At 45.1% G+C, this 25,960-nt stretch overlaps 1 protein-coding gene across 2 annotated transcripts; it reads right to left on the minus strand.

Moving 5' to 3' along the window:
- Window positions 1–1,770: 1,770 nt before the first annotated feature.
- shdb (Src homology 2 domain containing transforming protein D, b) lies at window positions 1,771–25,960 on the minus strand. Of its 2 annotated transcripts, XM_061077980.1 has the most exons (7): window positions 25,758–25,960; window positions 24,371–24,762; window positions 21,562–21,712; window positions 17,490–17,714; window positions 7,166–7,340; window positions 5,474–5,593; window positions 1,771–2,897 (listed from the first exon to the last, which is right to left on the minus strand). In XM_061077980.1, the coding sequence occupies exons 2-7, from the start codon at window positions 24,701–24,703 to the stop codon at window positions 2,711–2,713; spliced, it is 1,191 nt and encodes a 396-aa protein (XP_060933963.1). In that variant the 5' UTR covers window positions 24,704–24,762; window positions 25,758–25,960; the 3' UTR covers window positions 1,771–2,710. The 2 variants fall into 2 exon arrangements, with proteins under 2 accessions (XP_060933963.1, XP_060933964.1); XM_061077981.1 differs by lacking the exon at window positions 1,771–2,897 and having other exon boundaries at window positions 5,500–5,593; window positions 7,168–7,340.

Raw genomic sequence — 25,960 nt, forward strand, 5'->3', positions numbered from 1 at the left:
ATCCAGAGAGAAATGGGACTGTGATATTTGTTTGATATTTACATGTTGCATTGCTGCTGTCGTTATTATTATTCATATCCCTCCCCGGGGAGCCCTGTTTGAAAAGTGGGACGATAGCAGCCCCCCCTCTCTTCCATGTCACCCACACACATACAAACACACTTGTTTGGAGTCTTGTTGGGGAAGTACAGGCAGACAGGCAGGCAGGCACCCCCCCCCCCCTTTTTCGCTCCTTCCCCATTTTTTTCCTTCCCTTCCTTCACTCTCTCTCCCCAATAGAGCGTGATCCAGCTCGTCTCCTCTCCGTCACACGGGTAATCAGCCTCTGCTTTTTCATTTGGCTCTGTAATGAAAGCAATCCCAGCGCTTTTCACTGCGGCGCAGCCCAAATAATGAGGGCTGCCTCAGCCACACCTCACCCTCCCACCCCCCAGTCCTCACCCTCTCCCTCCCTCCCTACCCTGCTGTTAATGGATAGAGGAGAGCAAATGTGTGTGTGTGTGTGTGTGTGTGTGTTTGAGTATGTGAAGCACGCAATCTTGCCAAGTCCTTTGTCTGTTTTCTCCTTTCTGAGCTGCAAATTAGTCTATTGTGAGGAATCTGATCAGTGATACTCCTAATATGAGTACTGTTTTTTTTTTCGTATTCATTCAAATGTAAAAATGTAAGTGCAACACATTTCTTTATCTAAATTCCCAAACCATTACTGCATGTGATCCCTCAAAGGTTCATCAGTTTCCCTGTATATTTTTTAGATGCTGAGAGAAATCCATCAAATTGAAAAATTTAAATGAATCTCTAAACCACGTGTGGGCGTCCTGGTCTTAAGACTGTAAACCACTGATGAACATTCATGCAAACCTCGAAGACTCTTGAGAAAAACTCTTTGAGAACAGAGTTGATTTTTCATCACAGCAGGTAAATCACACAGCCTGTCATCTTTTACTATCGAAAGAAAACGGCCATAACAACAATAATTAATGCAACACAGGCAATATATACTTTTCCTTAAAGAAATAAGGATATGATTTTTTTATGTGTTTTTCATCTTTAATGGTCCTAAACGTGTTTGGAAAAAATTGGCAGACGTCTGAAATCTGTTTGTGCCACAGAACACTGCCACCGGGCAGCAGACGTGGAAGCCCATTCCAGATGGCAAAGCAATAAACTGAAATACGATGCACGAACCAGCATGAAAGGACTTGGCCAGACAGAAAATCAGTGATAAAGTGTAGGAAGTGTGAGAACACGGCCTACATTCGTAAGGTTTGAGAATCCAGAGTGTCCAGTGTTTCCTGATCAGCATCTCATAGGTCACAGTCACAGATACGTGAATGCAGGGAGATGTCCCGGGCCAAAGTCCACCAAAGTTGAACTTTTGCAAAGCCACACTGAGGATTTGCTTCACAACAGGAAGCAAATGTTTTATATGACCCTTGCTCACACAGAATGGAGGTGAATGGGAGGTGAAGGTTCACCACTGCTCCATTTGCATATGTGTGACAGTGCCCTTATGCTGGACTCACACGTATGCGTAAGACACTTATCATTGGTCATTGACTATGAATAGGGTGATGTCAGGCGTTGCCAAACTGCATTGTGGTTCCGCTAAGTCGCGTTCCTTGTGTTATGTATGGTAAAAATACTGGTTGTGGTATTTCCTGTGCACCTCTTTATAGGTTATGTTGTGTGTCCCGAGCATGAAACTGTCTGTGTATCTTATCTTTAAATCAGTGAAAAGACAATGAAAGCCGTGAGAGGGGTTGTTGTTTTTTTCCTTTCTTTTTTTTTACAAACTCAGCATTGTCTACCAAATGCAACGTAGGCAACCAACAAGAGATACAGGTCAGCAAGGTCAGCACGAGTACCAATACAACACAGCCTCTCTGTTGCTTACAGTGAACAATCAACAAGTAACATGGAGACGTGTCAAGCAAATCATCAACATACAGCAGCAGCGTGACGGCACAAAACAGACTGAATGGAAATCAACTGTGTGGCTTTGTGTAGAAAAGCATTTAAAACATCACTGTTGTTGGTAAAAACCTTTTTTCTTCAAAAATAGCACTTTTCTTTTATCAATATTTTCTTAAATTTACAACCAGGGTTTCTGAGCCCAGATGACAAAGTTTCCCACCATATTCAGTACATTTCAATTTATTGATTCTGGTTCAAATATGAAAAATAAGCAAAATAGAACTTGCTAGGTTTTCACCTGACAACAGCAATATTTTTACCAGTGTGGATGAGGTGAGTTTCTGTGGAGCAGCAGTCGTTTATCTCAATCTTCTGTAGCTCTTCTGTGAACTGGGGAGGTTTAGAATATGCCGACTTTCTCCCCTTTCAGACAGTGGTGAGAGACATGTAATAAAGAAAGAGACAATTCCAGATGTCCTGACATTGTAAACCCCTTGATTTAGCAAAAAGGATATGAGGGAGAGAAGTTACAACAAAGGTGGCTTAAAGTTCAGGTATTGCATTTTATGTGAATCAATCCTCCCGGATGTTTAGACACACTTGGCACAGGTACAACAGCAGTGGTGGGTGAAGGCATTGGCTCCGTGGTGTGTCGATTCATCAAAAGTCGTCCGGTCCAATACAGGACTACAGTTGATGGCACTCCGCTGGGAAGACCCCGTCAAACATTCAAGTTTTTAATTGTCTGAGCTCAATGAAATCCTGGAGGTCCAGAGGGAGCGGGACGCGTCGGTCAGAGTGTCTGCACCAGCACGGGGAACAGCAGGGACAAGTGCTCCGCCCCCCGGATGGGGAGTTTGTGCGTGGTGTAGAAGTGGATCACCTCTGGGATGGTGTCAAACGGAGGGCTGTTCTGACCCAGCACGTACTTGCCGTCTTTACACCGCGTGAACTTCATGTGCATGAAACCCTGGCAGCTCCTGAGAGAGAGAGAGAGGGGGGGGGGGAGGAGACGAGAAGAAGCATGAGAGTGATCCGATATGAAAAAGAGAAAGAGTAGGGAGAGAAGAGGGCGTCGACATGAAATGTAGAGGACATAAAACATGAAGCTGTGTCACATAACGACACAGGGGAAATGACAGCCTGGATTAATGTTCGCCTCATTCTGCTGCACTCGCAGGAGGAGATTCTAACCAAGATGCAACACCATGTCACAAATTAGGAAGGAAGAGACACTTTGATGGATGAATGGATTGTATAATAGCACATGGTGGGAAAGACAAAACCAGAGTGTGTGAGAAAAGAAATAAAAAGAAAGGAAGCACTGGACTGAAATGTGAAATGGGCTTCGCCAAGACAACCACGCCAGCTCCTCCCCTTTAACATCAGCAACGGCAGCGCTTCCCCTTTAAGAGCCCGCCCGCCCGCCAGTCATGACTTACGTCTAATTATAGAAGCAGAGGGAAAGACAAGGGCTGAAACCTGTCACCGTAATCGTCATTGTTCTAGTCAACCAAATTAAAATTTGAAGAGCGCTGAATTCAACGACACCCCCTTCAGTGAATACAAACAGCTAAACAACAGGCAGTTCATGATCATCCCATCACGAGTCTCCAGAGCAGCGACAGCCAGACGCGTGTGTCATCAAGTCGGCGCCGCTCGGAGCTGACAGTGAGCTTTCATCCCGTTCTGTTTGTTTTGGGGGACTGGTTGTATCTCATGGTAGATTAGAACCTGCCAGTGCTTCTTTCATCAATATTCATGTTGGGTTCAATCCTGCAGGACTGTCTGTTTCGGTGCTGACTCACTTTGGAGTGTCTCTTCATTTTGTCTCCGCTAAACTACTTTTGTCATTCCTCCCATTGTTCTCGTTGCACTGTAATCTAGAAATCTCATGGTTTGATTTTTTCCCAAGGGAGAGAGATTCTACCACAAGGACAGAAACACCCAGACGCTGCGTTGGTTCACAAAGATTTAGCTGTTATTATAGATTTATTTCTGAAGGGTATATTGGAATCATGGCCATGTGTCAGTATCCTTGTCCAACCTGCAAACCTGTCACAACACACAGGTAAAGAATTTGAAAAGTGCTCTTTCTATTTAGGATGAAAACTGTAATCTAATCTAATCAAAAGCACTGTGCTTTGAATTAAATGATTCAAGTGGCCACCATTCACACAGACTTTCCCCTGTGCTGACAGGACATTAATGAGAAGAAGAAGCGCACACACTAGAATTTGCACACACTTAACTTTACAAGTACACAAGCTTTCATCGACCTTCAGGGCAGAAAGAACGCAAGAAAATTCTGGTGTATATGTGTTCCAGTATCGAATAAACATCCAAATAGCTTCATGTGTGGACGACACAAATGGAAGACAAGGGACACAAAGATAAAGGAGACATTTGAACGTGAGGACTCAAGTAAAAAAAAAAAGAACTAAATTTGGGGTTAAAACGACAGGTGAGCACGGTAAAAGTAAAGGAGGCCAATGTAGTTTATAGTTTGGGGTCATTATTTTTCCCTTTTCCTTCCTCTTCTCTTACATATATAACATAATCAGCTAAGAGGCACTTTCTCTGAAACCTGCAACATCATGAACTTTTGAAATGCCGTGGGCCTAATTATTACTAATAGAAATGTAGAAAACAAAACGAATCAGATTAAAAGACTCTGACTCATTTCAGATTGTGCTGCGACTGTCTCTGATGTTGTGGAATCTGAAGGTCAGCTCCTCCTTCTAAAGAATGTGAGGCTGATAGATTCTGCAGTTTCATAAGAGACATTACCTCCAGTGCTAGTAGTGACCTTGTTGCTTGAGCAAACGTGCGTGCAATATGTTTGTGTGTGTTTGTGTGTGTGTGTGTGTGTGTGTCAAACCCACTCTACCCATGTAAATGAGTAATGCATGAGCTTGTTTGTGTGTCAGCACAACACAGTGACACTCGGTGCCTCCCCCCTCCCTTCCATCTCTCCCCCTACCCTCCCGGATTCCCTCCCTGTGTGGCCCGCAGAAGGTAATTCATATTCATTAGCGATTATGGGGAAGATGATGTGTGCACTGAAGTGTGCTCTACCTGCCTGATTACCACTTAGAGGGCCCACCGGGGCCAAGGAGGGAGGCCGTGGAGAAGGGGCCAAGGATGGGGTGAGGACAGGGGGTGATGGGAAAGCGGTTGGAGGCAGGGACAACGGTTCATGGTGGTAATTACAAGGGAGAGATTTGACCAGATAAGCAGTATTATGTGCTGCAAATGAGTATCGGGGAAGGCATCAGTGTGGCGGTGATCTTAAGTGGGGGTGATGGTGGAGGGGAGGGAGGGAGAGCGACGGGAGACAGATGGAGAGGTGTGGGAGTCGGCGCTATGAGATCGGTAGCTCAGGTGGCTTCACTCACACTTTGCACACACTCCTCAGTCGCACGGCTGAAAGCGCTCAATTAAATTGTAACACTGAATATTGAATATCTGGTTTGGATGTCTTCCAGCTTGCTGTGGTATATCAGTGTGCATGTGTGTGTGTGTGTGTGTGTGCACGTGTGAGTCTATGACTTACCGTAGGGACAGGGAGAAGTCGGAGCGGGTGGCCTGACTGTTCCTCACCAGGTAGCTACACTCCTTACACAGCATTAGCAGCGACTCTGCCTCAGAACGAGACAGTGATCCGTGGTACCATCTGACACACACAAACACAAAAAATAACACATGTTACTGTGGTAACATCAAGATTGATTCCAACATTGACACCAGCCAAGAACAAAGTCAGCGTTACATAATCAATTTGATTCTACAAGTTGATTAAATGGGACATGTTATTCCGATATTCAGGTTCATTATTTTAAGCTCCCCACAGAAAACACTGCTCCAGGAGCCCCAGGAGCTCCAGGAGCCCCAGGAGCTCCAGGAGCCCCAGGAGCTCCAGGAGCCCCAGGAGCTCCAGGAGCCCCAGGAGCTCCAGGAGCCCCAGGAGCTTCAGGAGCAGTGTTTTCTTTGGGGAGCTTCCTTTAATTTTGGCTTTTTTTAACTTTTTTAAAGTCTGGAATGAATAAAAGGCTCAGATGTGTCTCAACAAAAGGCAGCGGCAAACAAAAAAGCTTTGATTGAAAAGAACAAGTAGTTGTAACAGACACAACATTTTTGTTATAATGTAGGAAAACACGCTCAGAGTATTATTTATCTACCAATGTTTTTATATGGAACATTTTAATTGTGAAACAACAAACGTACAGGTGCAGAAAAAAAGGATTTGTGTGTTTTGAAAAAGGAGTATCAAAGAATAAACAAAAGATAAAACAGTCTATTGAAGTGAAGGCTACAGGTTGATGGTGTCGTGCTTCTTTGTTTAAAACAGGAGGAGACCACAAAGCTCATAACAGCCCTCAGGAGATCATCAGGGAGTAATGGGGCATAATAATTAACTACCATCCCCTGGTGAGTATGGACACATGTGTGTGTTTGTGAGAACACCATTGTGTGTGGTGCGTGTGCAGGGAGCATGTTTGCTTAAAGGGCGTTAAGTGCTCGGATTTCATTAACAAAACAGCCCATTAAATGCACAGAAAGAGAAACATAAATTACACCAATGATGTCTGAAATCACAAGACCGCAGAGTCGATGTGAGTTTGTAACGCTCCGACTTAATTAGTTTCCTCCTAACCTCTCGTAGCTCTGATGAGCGCTGCTTAGTAGAAGCTTTGTTTTAATGCGTCACATTCTCTTTGTCCATCAAGTATACAAAATATCTTTTACATATCTTATACAAAAACATGCAAGTACAGGATCTCTGCACAGAGGCATTTGATTTGCATTTACCCAATTCTATAACTCAGGTTTGTTTGATGCATATAAACATCATACACTGCTCCAGGCAAGATGTCTGGCTTTCGTATAACTCATTGAAATGGAACAGTCATACAATCCTGACTGGATTAAAACATGTGCACATATTCAATCTTGCACAGCATTGTGGGTATTTTTGATGTCAGCTAATGTCAACTGCATCACCACTACTATTACTGCTGTTTTTCATCTAAGACAGTTCAATTTCTTTATCCCATATTATACTTGAGGTAATTAAATCCATGGCAACAGGGGCACGCAATGATTAACTATCAAGATCAGTGGATTTTAAATCATGTAAGCCTTTTAATCTGATTAAACCTTAAACACTCTGATCCCCACTCAGTTTAATAGCGAGTGATATATGTTTATGTCGCTGCTATGGGTTTAACGGAAGCTGCATACATACACCTGCTTTTCCAGAGGAACAGTGGCGTCCACTCTCTCCCCGACCATTGTCAAGCCTTCCTGCGGCATACGAAACCTCATCCCCCCTCCGGCCAGCGGGCTGGACCACGGCCCCGGAGGACGCAGGCGCTCTGTGGGCGACGAGGAGCGGTCCCACTCTGCGCCGTCAAACTGCACTGTTGGCAGACAAGAGACAGAAAGAGTGAGTCACCGTATTTACACAGTTCTGTGATCAGAAGGGATTATACACCTCAGAGCCAGATTCGGGCAAACATCATCAACCAGGCTATTGCAAAAAACCACGCGGAGAGAGAGAGAGATAGAGAGAGAGTGAGAGAGAGAGAGAGAGAGCCCTCTCGCAACTAGAGGACAGCAGGTCCCGCTCTGACAGATTGAATCAGCATCATCGCAATTACCATCATCAACATTTCTATGAATCTCCCACGGCAGATAGAGGCAGGAAGTTGGCTTCTTGTCCGCCCGGCTCTGGCACACACAACCTCCAGGAGTCGACGGCACGGATTACGACTCTAATTCCATTTTGCAGCAAATGACATGTGAAGACCGAAGTGTTGCTGCTTTTGTTCCTGGTTTTGGTGACATCCAACCTACAGTGCTTGTACTTAAACATTAAATGCTCGACTGAGATTGCTGATATGAATAAAGCTGTTATAACAACATCTCGGGAGCTGGTCGAGCATGGTTGATAAACTAATGGGGGCAACAGGCAGAGACAGATGCAGGTGGTGCAGATGAAGGCTGCTGGGAGTTTCGGGCTGGAGGTAGAGCAGATGTAGGACAACAGCTTGGGTCACAGAGGTCAGCGTGACTGCATATGTGCGTGTGTTTGGGGAGATAAAGAATGGCAAGGCAGGGGAGCGAAGGAGAGGATAGTGGTGGTGGTGGTGGTGGTTGTGTTCAGGGTTAGAGGTCACCTTGCTCTCTGACGGGGGGCTCCTCCTCCAGCTGACCCACCGGGGAAGGCCAGGGCAACTCCGACAACTCCCTCCTTTCTAACAGAGGTGGGGGAGAGCGAGGAGGAGGCGGGGGAGAAAAGGGAGTGAGAAAACGGCAGATGGGTTAAACCAAGTAAAGATATGCAAGAGAAAGAGAGAGAGAGAGGTGGTGGTGATGAATTTGGGGGAGAGATTTCATAATGAGGAGTGAGTGAGAAGTGCGATGTGGAAAAAGGTGGAAGAAAGGGAGGCCCCGTCGAGAGAGAGAGAGAGAGAGAGAGCGGCAGCATGTGTGTGCAGATAACAGGGATGTGGTGTCAGGAAATGTGGTGAACTCGACTTCCTGTCTCCTTGCTTCATCACACTGAAGCGTCTCAGATTGTGTGTTTACAGTTATTCATCGTAAGACTAAAGAAAAAGTCGAGAAGATAAGACATACAGGACGATAGCAGTTCGGTCATCTGAACAGAATCCACTTTAAGTCTCCTGGAAGTCGATGCTTCGGAAACAAAACGTGACTGAAACTGAAGAGCTCTGGGGCAGAATAATGTTCAGTTCACTGTCCTACCTTCGGTGAGAGAGCGGCAGAAAGTGTGCGCCGTGAGACGGAACTGAAAATAGCCCAGTTTCTACCACGGAGGGCAACCATCTCATTATTGCAGCCGAACACACACACACACACACACAGACCCATTTAAAGCAGAAAGGGATTACAAAACAAATAAAAGGGAAAACAGGGGTGATGTCTAAATGAGGCGACAAATCCAAAGACCCCCCAGGCCCGCAACATCAAACGCCATTTGAATGGGCGTTTGGAGAGAGAGACCCGGGCTGTACATACATGCCTTTCTCCCTCCCTGGTTAATTATTGAGCAGGCAGACACTCCGCCACTTTCTCTGGCTCTCAATGAATTATTGATGCATGGCGTGGTACAATGGCCCCATCTGGAGCGGGCTGCACCTCCACAGAAGCCAGGATTAAAGTGTGGCCTGGCATCCCTCAATGGCAGACATGCACGAGTCCACAAACCCACAAAGACACACACACACACACACACACTATCGCACACCTGATATGCTGAAACACCCCATCACTCCCGCACTCTGCTGCCTGTGCGCTCGCCACCACGTCACATTTTACACCTCTAGTTCTAAAGCAAAACTGCGAAAGACGCGTGGAAAGAGAGAGGGGTGCAAATGAGATGCTCAAAAAAGTGTGAGAGGAAACAAACGAGATAATTTATCACAGGTCAGAAATGTGCCCAACCGTCCGAGCGAGGGATAAACTGGACGGAGAGGAGAATCCCATCAAGATTCTTCTCCCTCAGTGTTTGAGCAGCTGCAACAAGCCATTTTGTCTCGTGAAAGAAGAAATCTACAAAAGAAGTGAGAGTTTAGCAGTTGTTTCCACAGTCTGATCCCATTTGTAGATTTCTCTTTATTCTAAAGGAGCCAATTTTCAAACTGTGAATCTGAGCCATCGGCTATTTTTAAAGATGGATGTCATGACCGCATTCAAGCTGTAAATCAGTTTCTAAGTAGAAGAGTACAACTGAAGTATAGTTAAGTTAAAATCATAGATCTCCTTCATTAAAATCCCTTCTCCATGTTCTTAACTCACGTGAATAATACCACTATCTGTCAGAGTTGAGCAGATCTGTATGAACACATCATTTTCACATAGATTTATATTAATATCACATGTACTCCCTTGGATTGAAGGAAATCCTCCTAAACCTGCAGAATCTACCTCTTCTGTTTGGTTGTCAGACTCTTAACACTTGCTCCGTCTGAAATGCAAAAGGTTCCAAACCCAAACACACACACACACACACACACGCACATACTCCCACACGCACACTTGCACAAACACAGAACCTTGTGAGAGCTGCTCACTGATAACAAAAGGTGGATTGCCAAGCTAAGACACACACAGAGACTCAAACACACCCGTTCGAGCAAAGACACACTATCACACCATGTCACTCATTCACAAACAGGGAACATCTGGCTTCCATTCACTCATCCCAGGAACCTGTGGAGCTGTCATCCACAGAAGGCTGTTAGTGCTTTTGTTTGCCAGAACACAACAATGACACACTTAATAGTTTACGGCTAAAGGCATGGTCACATCTACGCCTACATTCCTGATTTGTTTCTAAATCTACTACACTGTACTAGTTATTATGTTGGAAAATTGTGTGTATTTTGTCGTTTCTGTCCCCCATAATAACCAGACTTATGAAACAGGTGACAACAATTTAATAAACGTGTGGTCTCATGTGCCTCAACTACCTGCTAACAATTACCAGGAATTCTCTGAGGGGGGAGGGAAAGGCCAGATAAGTTTTCCCCTCTGGTGTTGCACGGAGCTCAAATTGCCTTGGGTGACAGATAACTGACTTTTCGAGCACATCAGCCGTTTCCTGTGTCCTCACAACAGAGGGGGAGCCGACAAAGACAATAGCACAGCTTCATTAGCTCCATTAATGAGAACATCTGTTCTTCAAACAGCCCCGACGGCTCGTCTTCATTCTGCACACAAAGAGCTTCTGCTGAGGAAAAATGTCTCCCATAAGGACAGACAATTAACACCTTCTGCCATCACGCCAGTGCAGGGTGGAAAAAAGTAAACATGCATTCACACAAGTCCCTCTTTCAAAATGAAGATCCACGCCGTTTTGATTTCAATCTTAGCAGCATCACACATTCACGCATCCTTTGTGTACACGTTTTCTCGTAATTCATTACATCCATTTCCCCCGAGGCTTGTATTGAACCTCCCTCTTTTTACATCTTCCCATTTTCACCTAAGTGGGGCATTACCTCTCTTTCCATATTCCCTGACCCCTCTCCAGTCGCGCCCTACTCTACTTCCATTATCGCTCCCACCTGTCTCCCATAGTGGCTGGCAAGAGGGAATCACGGAGGACATGCCTTTTCATTTGTGTCAGGTAAGGTTCACGCTGAAGGAGGGAGAAAATCAGCGAGGAGGGAAGGCGCAGAGAAAGTGGAGGCAGGAGTGAAAGGGAAAGAGAGAGTGAGAGCAAGATAAGAGTCCTTCCATTGTGCCGGTAAATTGATGAAGAGACCGGTCAGATGTCCCTGGGGTCTGCTTAGAGCACCGGAGAGCTGCACCCCACCGCAAATGGAAATCTAATTGTCTTTTCTGTCTTGTCTGCATGCACACATACACACACCAACACGCTTTTATGGGTCTCGTACAGGGAGACATACAAGCATCCAGAATAGCCCCGAAAACATGTCGGAGCACATGTGCCCAGACATCCAGACACAGCACAAATAGGCTGTCGGCCATCTGCCTTTGCAAGGTTTGCTCAACTGAGCCTTTGCATTGGCAATCGTTAAAATTTTACAGCACCCTTTAGCATCTACGTTAACAGTGCTTCTTTCCCAAGGATGGATAAAGCAATCTAATGTCCTTTGACTTCGAAAACATGTCTATATTTTCGTAGAAAGTATCTATAATGATCAGCAAAACATAACCTGAATCTGATTAGACTGAGTACAACGCCGATTTGTGAGGCTGCTGAGGTACAGCTATGTTTTGAGCTCAATGCTAGTTTCAGCAGGCTCACAACAATGACAATATTAACATGCTATGTTCAGTAGGGAAAGGTTTACTAAGTTAATCATGTAATAGTGTATATAACAGTATAACATGGAGAACGCACCTCCCAGTATCCACGAATGAAGCCAAAATATCCCGGATACGAACGGCGCCATCTTGAGCATTTGGAGCCTGTACGGTAGTGATGGAGGAATGGACCCAGAGTAGCAAGGTCCTGCCAATATACACCCTCGACCAATCGTGAGTCAGAGGCCGTTTAGCCTAACATTTCACCACAGTTTTAATAATCAAAGTTATACGAACTACCTCAAATTACAGAAACCATCTTCTTCTTTTTTTACCTGCATTTTATCTTTTTGGTTTGGCCCATGTCCAATCCACAAACACGGAGCAAGTGGAATTTATGACCTATACGGCAGCCAGCCTTCAGGTGGTAAGCAAGACACTTTGGCTCCACTTGGGGATCAGTCATGCCGTATAGTCTATGGTTCACTATAATTAAGCATGCTAAGATGCACCAATTAGCCGTCAACACAAAGTACAGCTCGGCTGAGAGGAACTTTTCACCTATGAAGCTATTTGGTCATAAACCAAACAAAAGTGGCCAATTGACCTGATGATGGCGCCACATGAAAGGATTAATGATCACTTAAAAAACGTCCTTTAACTCAAAAGTTAAACCATATAATTAGGAAAGCTTCACAATGCTTCTGGAAGGAAAAAGGTTACCATGGTCAATTGGATTTATCATCAGAGTATCATTCATTTTCTGTAAAGTCTGGAAACAAAGGAAACATGTTGAACTCGTGGTCACTGCTATTCCCCTGGAAGCAATGGTGACTCAAGCTACAGGCTGGTCTATTCACTTCTTCCATATAATGGCTACAAAAGGTAAATTAATTACAGGGAGATTTTATTGGCTGCAAAGTATTTACCTAAACTGCACATACATTTCCACCGCCCTCTTGCTTCTGGTTCAAACACATTCCCAGTCCCAGTTTTCCGCTGGTGCCTAATGAGCAGCTGCACTGGAACAAGTGGAGAATAAGTGCTTTGCTCAATGGCACGATAATAGTAATGGCTAGAGGCGGCCATGTTATTCATTCACCTTTCCGGCTGATATGCGGCGCTCTCATCATGTGTGCACTCCTCCATTGCTCATCGTCTAGCTCAAATCAAAAGGCTCAATTCTCTCGAGGTGGACTATCAAACTTTTTAAAAAAAATGTGAAACACACATTCATCTGTTAATTAGGTGTCACCATCAGAGAGCTAATGAGATGCTGCCTTTCATTAGCTCTCTAGTTGCTGCTGAACGGCTGCTGGTCTGAATATTGACTTCCAGGAAATAATGACTGTTGTAATTCAAGCCGGACGCCTGTGACCGGTGACAGCTCTCCAGCAGCGGGATTAAAACCCAGCGGACACAACAGCACACAATCTCCTCTCACCCTTGAATTAGCAGCCTGGTGCTAATCACAGCTGGAAAACCTGGAGTGTGTGTGTGTGTGTGTGTGTGTGTGTGTGTGTGAGTGTGTGTGTGTGTGTGTGTACGTGCACTGGCCCGTGTGGAGGTGATGACGGGGGTGGGGGGGGGGCTGCTGGCAGATCGTGATGCCCCCTTTACCCCCTGCAGCAGGTTATCAGAGTGAGTGTGTCACATCCGCAGGGGGGTGGGGGGGGGGGCTGAGAGGACAACGCTGTCACCGCCGCTGAAGATGCTGGTGTGTGTGTATGTCGTAGAGAGTGTGTGCCTGTGTTAGTAGGATGACTGATTGCTACCCTGCTACAATGGCCCTGACTCCCGCCCCCCGCCCCCCCCTCTCTGTTCACCTCACCTCGCCACAGCCCCCCCGACCATTAATTCTCCTCAACACCCCCCTCCCCTCAGCAGCACTGGGCCTCCACAAGCATCCATTGAGCTGCCACCGTACACGCCATAACCTTGGACACCCCATTCTCTCTCTCTCTCTCGCTCTCTCGCTTTCTCTCTCTCTCTCTCTCCAGCGAGCTTTCTCTGCAGCATCTCTTTCCATTTTCCAACCCTCAGTCCTCCTCCTCATCTCTCCTTCTTTTTTGCCCACTGTCCATCTTTTCCATCTCTCTTGTTTTTCTCCTCTGTCCTCGTCCTCACCATCTCTTCCCTCCTCCCCTCTCATGTCGGCCGTGCCTAGCAACGCTGAGCGGGCCTGGGAATATGGATTAAATGTGAGAATGGAAAACACTGTTTGTGTGTTTATACTCCAGCGCTCCGGCCTGCGAAGACAAGACAGCGCCACGGCTTATAGTGCTGACTCTGAATGGGGAAAAAAAACCACGGGGTCAGAGAACTCCAGCCTCACAGGCATGTTCCTCCACTGTGTCCTCTAATGGTGCCGCAAGCAGGGGTGCATACTGCATGTGGTACAAAGAGGAGAAGCTTGCAAATGCAAAAGAAAATAACAGATAAGGCAGGATGAAGTGCTGCAAACAGGTGAGAGGTGTTATTGGCTTTTAAATTAACCCGCCGTGCGTTTCCATTTGAAACTCTGCTCTCCAATTAGTCACGGCGTCCCTGTGCCGGGTTTTATGGTTAACGCGATTCAAGGATGAACACGGTGTAAAATGATACGTCTCTGCGAGTGTGAGTGTGTTCAGACTATTGTGTGCCGACCATGACTCTCTTATTAGCACCGGATCAGTCACGCACATGTAGGCATGTAATTAACTGAGAAGAGAGGGGAGGGGGAGAGGTAGGAGGGGGAGGGGGGGAGCGGTGGTGCGGAGGGGCGCCTGATTTATTATCCCATCACCTTGACCTTGGTGACTTGAAGATGCAGCTCAATTAAGCTGACTTGGCCCGACGTGCCTCACAGTGATCCACTCCTAAATGACCCATCAGTCTGTTTCGGTTTCTCTTTACTTCCACTTCGCTCTCTCTCTCCCTCCAATTACACTCGGTAGATGGAACGTAAGAAGATGGGATGGGACGTGAACTCTCAGAGCAACTTTAAAAAACGATAACCACGAGCCAATTATTTCAAAAAATACCGCAGATAAAACAAAGGCTTCACAAAGAAAATGAACTTCCCGTGCTCCTCCACTGTCAGCCTCCTTCTGATGACATCAACACAGCAAATCACACACGAGACGTCTCTGTCAATTCCAATCATCTCCAAGGTTGCTGTAACAGTGGTGTGGCATATGTGCGAGAGGGAGAAATCAATAGTCGCCAGTAGGTGTTTAAATGTAGTAAAAGAGACAGAGAGACGGGTGTCCTTTGAGTGAAGGTCACAGTCGTCTCCATTTCTCACAAAGAAAACGGCTCGGGCGATGGAACGATGAAACATTAAAGGTCAGGAATCCATGTGGAATCCTGGAAGGGTCTTTAAAAAGGAGCCATTTTGAGTTGTGTGCTATTGATCATTTTCACTAAATCGATTTCATCATTCCCCTTTTAAAAAAAACAAATTTAGTGTTATTCCTCATTTTTTGCTGCGTCGTATATAGAAGCTTCAGTAGATATCCAGGAAAGACAACAGATGATTTAAACAATTTGTGGGTTTTAAGATGGATTTTCACTTTAACATGCATTTCAGGTATACACTGAATCTCACATGTGAAATATTTCCTGGGAAGCTCTGAGTATCGATTCATTCTGGCAATTTGAAGCCAGAAGAGACTGCAAAATATGGTGTGTGGTTTAGACAATCACGTAATTCTCTACCTTATAAAGCTTTTTAATATATTAACTAAATCATACATTTTGAGAAGCATGATTGAACAGTTCCAATAGAAAAAATTCTTTGTAGTATTTTGTTTAGACATTTTCCCTGTTTGAAAGTAAGCACCAACGATATCCATATATTATTTGTTCTTTCCATATTCAACAGGGAATCCACCTTATTCACGAAATGTAAAAAGGAAAACATGATTTGCTTCATTTATATTTTAAGCTGAAGTCAAAAAATAGGAAATGGACTGTAAATATGAATCTAGTCTTATTGACCACTCGAAAGGGATTCACAGTTCAAGTCACTTTCCCTTATTCACGCACACGTTCAAACAGTGCTACTAGATGCTCCTCCTCACTAGCCTGACGTTGTCATACTCATAATTCTAGTCAGAATATGAGTCTGAGACGTTCCATTGGGCTGTGATTATGTGGCGTGTTTCAACCGAACCAGGAAAAAAAATGCCTCTTCGCTCAATTGGATAGACCTACAACCAATCAGAGCAACGTAGTATGTGACGTATGAATCCCGTAGGAGGACGGCAAAAACATCTTTTCAATCTACAAATGCCTTGATCGCGTTTCTCTCTTCCTCTTTCAAAATGAATGCCTGTCGATGTCTGCTGGAACAGACTCAATGGCAGCATCTACACATCTCAGCTCTCCAGCGGCAGGCATGTTTGTGGAAAACAAAGTCAACTATTGACATACACATACTTTAACGTGTGGTCAGATACACATACCATGTCCTTTCATTGCATTAACTACACTCTGGAGCATAGTCAACACTTTGTAATACCTACATGGCAGCAGGTCCGTGCTGAAGGAATCCAACAGCAGGGGGAGGTGAGGCAGATAGTGAATAGACCTTGGCCAAAGCCTGCTCCCCCACAAAGCAAGTACAGTAGGCACATCACACCACTTTCCAGGAGGATGAGACACTGTCCCATGAAATATGAAAAACCTCTGTCACGCCAAGTATATCAATATATAAGCTATGTACGCCAGGCACGTGCACAGACATTTTGGGGGGAAGCTGCTCAAACCAAAAATAAAGGGCACCCATCGCCAAATTATTTATCAAATTAAAAATAATAATAATAGATCAAAAAAACGTACTGATTCTCTCTAATTTGTTTTACTAGTTGATGGCCTGATCCAATATAAAAGAGAGCTGCTACCCTGAGCTGCTTGCTGCAGTTCTCTGTCCTTCTGCTTTTGGAGTCCATCTTTTCTTTATTATGATGCAAATTTTGTAAATGAGATAAATCAATGTTGTGCATAATAATTAAGAGTGACTTACATAATCTCTATAAAGCTGACAACACAGTACACACACATTTTTGTTTACTGTTTTCTGACAGAGTTGAAGTATTAGCAGCATTACACTAATAATATACCACAATATACCTCACCAGCCTGCAGAATGTAGCTCAACTTAAGATCTACCTTTCATTTCAATAATTACGATTTTAAATGAAACAAAACTAGTGAACTTGTCTAATTTGGAATTGATGACAGAGAGAGTAATTTTCATTCTTAAATATTGATGAATGAAGAAAAAATTGGGCTCCAGCAGAAGGGCACTTTTCTCCTACAGGGCAAAAGGGCTGGTGCTTGAGCACCACTAGGGGTCTATCTGTGCACGTGCCTGATGTACGCACTTTGTGTAAGCGCCATTTTCCTGTGCAGCTTACTGCGTAGGATTAGAGGACCATGCATGACCATTTGCTGTACATCGCAGTTTCCTGACCTGTGACCTCTGAATAAACCTGCTTAATTTTAACTTGAGAACGACAACTCCTGCCTTTGATTTCCACCCGCAACACAACCCAAGCGCTCTTTGATGACGTAGTTGATTACGTAACTGTTGATCACCTGTCCATCATCGTATAAAGCCCGCCCTAACAAATTTATTGGTCCGAACAGCATCTGTTCCGAGATCATTTCTCCCCAACGGAGCGACTCCAGACCGAACTTCCCGACCGAAAAAGTTGTGGGCGGGGCTAAGTTCGTCTGGCACCCAGGCTACCTCCTCACAACACCCTCACGATGTTTCTTCCTACCTGCGAAGGCTTTGGAGATGTTGTCCTTCTTCCACTCCCAGGGTTGGTCGTACTCGTCGGCCGGCCTCTCGTCGTCCTGCGGCAGCCGGCTGCTCTCCTTGCCCTCCTCCTGAGTGTCTCCGTACACCAGGCCCAGGCGCTGTCCTCGCTCGTCGTCGTAGGGAGTGTCGTAGAGCTGCACCCCCCCGCCACGCATCCGTCCTCCTCCCGGGCCGCGCTGCAGCTCTGTTAGACCAGATGCAAATTAAATCCACAATAAAACACACACACACACACAAAAAACGCATGCAAGCATTTGGTAGATTTGTCTCGTGTGTCACCTTTAACCACCGGAAAAACAGAGAATATTGGGGGATAATATTTGCCAGCAGTGATGAGGTTCCTCTTCACACAGGACTGATATTATTCTCGCTCTACAAAGCAAAACAAAAAGCCTGTTGAGCTCTGACATGACTAGAATTAGAGTGGAGAGACAAATTATGTTTGCACAGCTTGCCATGAGCTCAGAACCTCATATGGGGGGGCTTAACGAGGCCTTGGGCGAGATGCTGAGTAGCAACACGGTAGCCAACCCCCCCCCCCTCTCCTCCACACCATTCCTGGATCCCAGCAGCAATCTAGCGTGTCTCACAACGGCATCCGCGTACCCGTGATAACATTTTCATCACTTTCTCGGTGGGCTCCAGCCGAGGGATGCTCTTCAGCACCTGATTGTTACGCGGAGTCAAACATGGTCATAAGATAAAAGGATTTAAGATTAATGATGCAAGCTAGGGGATGAAATCAGATTTTTCTGAATGCATCAATAGGAGCCTGTAAGCTGCAGCAGCAATCATTGATGACAGTCTGATAGCTTGACCTTAAAAATATCCCCTTTCAAAAACAGGTTTAAGAAATGGAGGGAAAATGGGGGGGGATGAAGGAGTCTGCATCTTCTGGGTCAACAACCAGAAGCCTTGGAGAGGAGGTGAGCGCTGAACGGGACCAAATGGAAATATTCGCTGGTGGAAAGCGGGAAAAACTTTAACCTTCACACGACAAGACACCGTTATTGGGCGGCCCTGTTGTCACCATGGCGACTGAGTGGAGACCCTGTGGAAAGTCCCCGAGGCTAGAAAGGGGAGGGTGGAGGGGGAAATGGAGAGAGGAGGAGGAGCAAGGCGAGGGAGGAGGGAAAGAGACTGAGAGGATGTGGCGGCGCGGAGCAGGAGGAGAGGGAAGAGGAAAGGGAAGTAGTGAGGAAACCACGGGAGGAGGAGGAGGAGGAGGAGGAGGAGGAGGAGGAGGAGGAGGAGGAGGAGGAGGAGGAGGAGGAGGAGGAGGAGGAGGAGGAGGAGGAGGAGGAGGAGGAGGAGGAGGACGGGAGGGGAGGCGATGCGAGGTCTGTCAGCGTTTGATGTAAAGCCATTGAGACAGAAGCACAGCGGGGGGGGCTGAATGCTGCTCTCTACCTGCGCCGGGAACCCGCGGTGTCAGCGGTAGCCTGCAGATGGAGAGAGGATGAAGGCGCAGAGATAAAAACTGGCGTGGAGGAAATAAAATGAGAGATTCATAGGAGCCACGATGGAGGGAAAAAAACAAAACAGGGGGGGTGAAAATAGCAATTTGCCAGAAAGGTGACAGAGAGAGAGAAGATTGAGGGGAAAGACGACAGGGAGGGCAGAGGAGCCTCTAGGCATACAGATGTGAGCCGGGGCCTGGAAACTGGGACCAGACTGAGGGGTGGAAACATTCAAACTGATAAAGTGCCGTCTAAAAAAGTATTATTCCTCATTTTTTGCTGCGTCCTATATAGAAGCTTCAGTAGATATCCAGGAAAGACAACAGATGATTTTAAATATGTGGGTTTTAAGATGGGTTTTCACTTTAACATGCATTTCCTGTACACACTGAATGTCACATGTGGAATATTTCCTGGGAAGCTCTGTGTATCCATTCATTCTGGCAATTTGAAGCCAGAAGAGACTGCCAAATATGGTGTGTGGTTTAGACAATGATGTAATTCTCTACCTTATAAAGCTTTTTAATATATCAACAAAATCATGCATTTGAGAAGCATGATTGAACAGTTCAAACACAAAAAATACAGATGTGAGCCTGGAAACTGGGACCAGACTGAGGGCTGGAAAACATTCAAACTGATAAAGTGCCGTCTGAAAAGCACACAGGTGTCTTTTCAGGACGGTCTTTGTGACGGAGAATCACTATTCCGATCTCACACCTGTCTCTGCCGCTCCGCCGTGTTCATTAATGAGCAGAAACAGGCTGACAGACGGACGGACAAAAGCCGGCAGACACTCAGTCCTGGAGTGACGGCCTCAATTCAAAGTCAGTGACAGGACTGTGACAGGGCTTCGCCAAACACTCTGCCGTCATCACCGCTGTGAATCTAATCTTTCCAATGGGCTCCATCCAGCCGCTGCAAGAAAAGATCTTCTTCAGTGTTTCTCCACTCGGGAGGCTCCGATCATTTGCACCCGATGTAATGGACGTCATGTGACCGACAAAAAGGTAGCAGGAGTGGCAATGGGCGGGCGAACGGGACATCAAATTTGCCAAAAAAACAAATTAGAGAGACAGCCAGACTCCCCTCAGGGCCGCGGGGGAGAGCCCTCGAGATGAGGAGAGATAGAGAAATGGAGGAAGAGGAGGAGGGGGAGGAGGGGGAGGCTTTTACACTAAATGACTGGGACAGAGCAGGGAGAGGAGAACGCAGGGGGGGGGGGGCAGACAGAGATGTTATGGGGGAGAGAGACAAATGGAAAACGATAGATGCGAAGCCAGACAACGTGGGAGAAAATTGTGAGGGGCGGAGGGAGGGCGGCGGGAGTGTCTGAGACTGGATAGGTATCTCCAAAGGGCCGGCTCATGTGTGATGAATCTAACGGGGGGGGGGTCGACAGGTACAATACTCAGCTGCTCGCTATAAATTAAGCAATTAAACAGGAAATAGTGTGAAATACTGCGTTTGAGGCACTTTGTTAGAACAAAGAACCGGAGAATATGGAAATAAAGAAGTATTGTTCTGTGAATGCAGAAAATATAACGATAATGTCGGAAATCCTCTCAATGTTTTTTTGATGAAAGAAATGTCTGACGGTCTAGGGATCGATAATAATCATATAACTTCGTGGCACAGAACCATATTTTATTCATGATTTTGTGTCTGAAATGCAATAGGATACTTGACAGTGCTCCTTCATGATGAGATCTGAGTTCATCCCTTAAGCATGACCACTTCATCTCATGCAATTCTGATTGATTATTTGGGTGGATGCATGACTTTACCACGTGAACAAAACTTAAAATGAGAAAACTGAAACACAGAAAGGAAAGGGATGGGGGGAAAAATCGATTCAGCTACAAATCGCGATTCTTGTGAATGACGATTTTAAATCGATTTTTTTCAAAATAAAAAAATATTTAAAAAAAAACAAAAAAACATATTTATTGGTTTATACCGTTGGGATATATTGGGGGAGCAACATCACCCCAGAGCATGTTGACCAGCTCTTGTTTTTGCACAAGAATCTAAACATACCCGAGCACTAGCTTTGCATCGCCTACATGCAAACAACTATAGCCTACTTTTTGTTTATTTCAAAGTTTATATTTTAAGTAAACTTTTATTCATTCTATTTAATTTACCTTTTATTTATTGTTTAAAAGTAGCCTAAGTGGCATACATTTCTTAATCTGTCAGTTTGTGTGCAGTTGACAGGGGCTATACAATAATAGGGCACATTTTTATTTATTTTCTCTATTGGCTGCCCGGCAGTCATTAAGTTAATGTTACTATTTGAAATAAAACTTGTGTGTTGTATTTGAAGGATTGATTCAACATTTTTCCATGGTCCAATATTTAAAACAAAAAATAACAAAAGAAATCCCAGGAAATCGTTATATCGAATCGCAATACCCACAAAATCGCAATACATATCGTATCGGCACCTAAGTATCGTGATAGTATCGTATCGGGAGGTCCCTGCCGATTCCCGTCCCTAGAAAGGAAGCAGTGAAAGTGTGGCTGATCTCATCCCAACACTGTGATGAGCAGTGAGGGTCCACTGACCTGTGATGACCCTCTGGGCCTCGTACGGCTCCATGTAGCCGTTGTTCTCGCAGGGAACGGGTCCGAGGTCCGTCTCCAGCCGGTGATCCAACCGAGCGTCGAAAGGATCAGAATAGTCCGTGTCCCCAGCCAGCGGAGCAGAGGGCACCACCTGAAGGACCAAACACACAGTTACTCATAATGAAAAACGACTCCTGCTGACAGGACACAACATCAACTTGTTCCCTTAGAGAAACCAGGTCCCTATTGTTTCTGATTTAATACAGAAATGAAAAATGATTTTAAAAAAGGTTTTGTCTCGCAGGCTTATATGAAAAAAGAGCTCGCAATCACAGACTATAGTTGCTTTGATTCCAGCATTTTCATAATCAGCGTTTTTATTAAAAAATCAAACGCTTTTGAAACAAACACTTGCATAAAAAACATCCTCAGGCATGAATGTTTTCTGATAATTAGAAGAATTCGGGTCTGTATGTATAAATTTTGTTGCACAAACAATACGTCATCAAGACTCTGAGATGGAGGAGAAAGCAGAGCAACACTTACAACAAGCAATCAGGTCTTTTTTTGCTGAGTGGCACGTTAAATATACGTCTGGTCGCACACAAAATGCTTTTGGAGTATCACTAACACACTAATTAGCACCTTGCAACATCACAATACCACACAAATGCTGAGTATATTTAGAAAGCACGCAAGGTGGTATTTGAGTTAGAGGCGTAAAGAACAAACTACATTGAGTCTTCAGAGGAGAATGCAACACAGTGAGTAGCCGCTGTTAGGACTTTAAACTTCTAACTATAGTCTGTGATGACAGAATAATTTCAAATTATATTTTTACTCTTAACCAAATAAAGATAGGAACAGTTTTAGCTAGATATTATGCTTCATACAAATGTTTAATAACCGTTGCTGTGTAGTGCCAATAACGAATCTTTTACTTGTCCTCATAATTAACGTTTTTGATATTAAAGCATTATTTCCTTAGCTGCATTCGACATCAGACAGAGTTCCAGGAGCTGTCTGATAAGTTCTGGAGGTCGAACAGAGCGACTTTAATTTTGTGACATTGTTTGGGTTCAGTTGTTCCGAATGTTTACAGTCAGGATTGTTTTGATGAAGCAGAAAACATAATAATCTTTTCTCCAATTGTAAACACCTTTGGCCCGTCATGGCATCTTCTGAGTCAAGGCCTTTAATGAAGTAAACAGGTTGCCGAGCAACTATAGCGTCATTGGGAGTGTTTCCCTGTTCACTTCAGTATACCAAATGCCAGGAGGATGGATTACGCCTGCGCACTTCCGAGGAGGAGGAACGAAGATCTACTGCTATAAAATGGACAGACGCCGGATGTTCGTGGCGCTCTAATACAACTAACGTGTTGGAAGCCCATTGCTTTGCTGTAACCTGTTCATTGTTTCCTAAATAAATACTTGATTGAGCAAACTGAGTTCGGCTCTTCTTCTCTTAAAGGATAAACGAACACGGTTTAACACTTGAATTAGAGACGTAAAGAATAAACTACATTGAGTCCTCAGAGGAGAATGCAACACAGTGAGTATAGCCGCCCTGTCTCAGGATGATCTATTTGTTTTAGGGAGGAGTAAGAGGAGCTGCTTGGCCGGTCAGGAGCATTTGTTCTTTTGTGTGAGCACAGGAGGAAAACAGCGGTCATCTGGCACACTGACAGCTACACAGGCAGCCATATGGTCTGTCTCTCACACACACACACACACACACAATCACACACGATATAAAAATACACAAGCACACACACACCTGTGCACATAGATACAAACACACTGGCCCCCTTTTTCGCTCTCCTCCTCCTCGCACAAAGACGATCACTCCTGCACGGCTTCGCATCCCAAACGCTTCACAAAATCACGTCCTAATCCCGTGTTGTTTCTGTAACAGGTTATTTATCGATGCACGGGAATCTGCAATGTTAATTAGAGTGCGGATGTTCCCACAGAACCCTGGGAAATTAATGAGCGCAGGAGGAGAGTTGGGTATAGAGAGAGGGAGAGAGGGAGAGAGAGAGGGAGAGAGAGGGGTGGAAGGTATTGACTTCAGTTAAGACTATTACTTCAATCCACTTCAGGCCCTTTTTCGCACTTGTAGCCATTTTCCCGTGAGTGGAGTCATGGATTTAACTGCAGGGACGAAAAAAAAAGAACACTGACATGCTCCTTAACTCGCTCAGCATATGTGAGGTGAATTCATGCGCGGACTATTTCCTTCTGAAACCTCAGAGCTTCTTCTCCTGTCGCTCTCTCTCTCTCGACATCTGTTTGCCCCCTTTCTTTACAGTCGCCGTGGATGTTTGCTACTGCACAACATTGACATTACGTACATTGATAGAGGCCTGATGACACCAACAGCCCCTCCGTATAAATTACACTCCCCTCTGGCCAGTGACACAGCCCTACATAACATGGAGTACTGTATACGGCCCCTAACATGTGCTCATAAGGGGGGGTCTCTCTCAGCTTGCAAAACCAAACCCCATTTATTATTTATGGGAGGACATAAACTCATGGGACTGGTCCACTCAAGCCGTCAATAATTTTCCCCTCCAGCTATGGAAGCAAGTTTATGTGGCGTATGGGATGTAATTTGATTTATGAAAACAAAGCGTATTTGTGACACAGAGTACCAGACACTTGCTTATGGAATCTGATCAATAAAGCTGTCACAACTATAGGAATGGGATGCTTTCCTTTCATCCCTCTCTCCTTAATTCAATCACTAATTTGTCATCACTCTGAACAACTACAAAGATGTGATTAGAGAAGGAGGCTCTTACAGGCTCCTGCTGCTCCTCTATGGAGACGGCACTGAGGAGGATCTTGGTGCGCCCAAGCTCCTGGGAGTCCACTTTGATCAGTCTGTGCTTGGGGGACTTGGGGTCCACGCTGGACGACTTCATGGGGGACCCGTACACCGGCGTGGCAGGGTCAGACGGCCCAGACTCGGCCCTGGGCCGGCTCTCCGAGTCCTCATAGGGATCTTCGAAGTCCAGGTCCCTCTGGAGCCGGTACGCTTTGAGGATCTCGCTCTCGGAGTAGTCTGGTGTGGGCGGCTGGGGGGGCACCTTCCTGCTGCCAAAGCTCAGGTAGTCCTTCAGCCACTTGGCCATCGCTGCTCGGGCCAAACAGTTCTGGAGTGTGAAGAGGGAGGGAGACGGAGAGCAGGAGGCTGCAGGGGAGCAGAGAGGGACAGATAAATAAAAGGGGATGTTACTGTCTCAGAATCAGGTTTTATTGGCCAAGTAAGTTTACAAAAACAAGGAATTTGACATGGTGAAGTGGCTCTCAATGTGCTTGCACAGAATACACATCACAAAACAAAACAATACAAACACAAACAGCACGATGGTCTAGGAAAAAGAAAGAAAAGAAGTGCAGGGATAAATATTAAGCAGTATGATACAGTAGGGGTGAGGTAAATAAATATAATTAAATATAATTATAATAAAATATAATTCCGGGAGTAATTTTACAGTGGTTATTATACAGGTTATTGCACAGTGCCACAGTGGGTTGGCTGTTCAGAAGTGAGACGGCAAGGGGGAAGAAACTGTTCTTGTTTCTCCTGGTCCTGTGTGAGCTGTGGATATGATTAGCTGTTTAAGTCATTTAAAAGATCAAAAATAAAATTAACTCTCTTGTTTAAGCTAAAAAACAACATTAATCCACTTGCTCCCTATTTCCTCTCAGAAATATTTGTGCCGGACAATTATTTCTATGGCCACGGGCCCACAATCAACGTGCACGTCACATGCACTGCAAGTGCCATGAAACTGCACCAACAGCTGGGCTTCTTTCACACACCCCCCCTTTTGTTTTACGCAGGGAGCTGCTGGGGCATATAGAGCGACTGGCATCTGGACTTTGCCCAAAGGCTGGAATGTCATTACACAGCCGTGCAATAAAAATCCAACGTTAACACACTGATAAAAAAAGAAACAGGGGATAGACAGAGACTGGAGGAAGTCATGTGGAATCACAGAAATAGCCGAGAAGTGTTAAATCTAAAGAGCGACATGTATTTTTCCGCTTGTTTGTTCTAAGAATCAAATTCTGTAAGTTTATAAGTAACAGGACACACTTAGAGCAGGAAAGAGCAAATTGAAAAAAGCAGTTTGACTTCTGGTGGAAACATCAGGATTAAACATCAGGACACACACTCACCTTCTACCCTAGTGCCACTTTGGATGCTTTACTCCGCTTCTTCATGACGCTGACGCTGAAACGACACAAAACCTGCTTCTCCTTTTTCATTCCACAACAGGAACAAGAGGAGATAAAAAAAAAATACAGCAGCAGCTTCTCTGGAATAAACAATAAATAAGCAGCAGTGACACGGGCTCCTGTTCACTCGCTGAAGACAAACG

This window comes from Limanda limanda, chromosome 9, assembly GCF_963576545.1.
Source record: "Limanda limanda chromosome 9, fLimLim1.1, whole genome shotgun sequence".
In the NCBI taxonomy this organism is placed as follows: domain Eukaryota; kingdom Metazoa; phylum Chordata; class Actinopteri; order Pleuronectiformes; family Pleuronectidae; genus Limanda; species Limanda limanda.

Excerpts from the sequence above, each read along its gene's own strand:
- shdb (XM_061077980.1), bottom strand. The coding sequence starts at position 24,703 with ATGGCCAAGTGGCTGAAGGACTACCTGAGCTTTGGCAGCAGGAAGGTG. Across the intron at positions 7,341-17,489 it reads CATCTCCAAAGCCTTCGCAG|TGCAGTTTGACGGCGCAGAG; the intron begins GTAGGAAGAAAC and ends GTCTGCCAACAG. Across the intron at positions 5,594-7,165 it reads GTTCCTCTGGAAAAGCAGGT|ATGGTACCACGGATCACTGT; the intron begins GTATGTATGCAG and ends TGTGTGTGTCAG.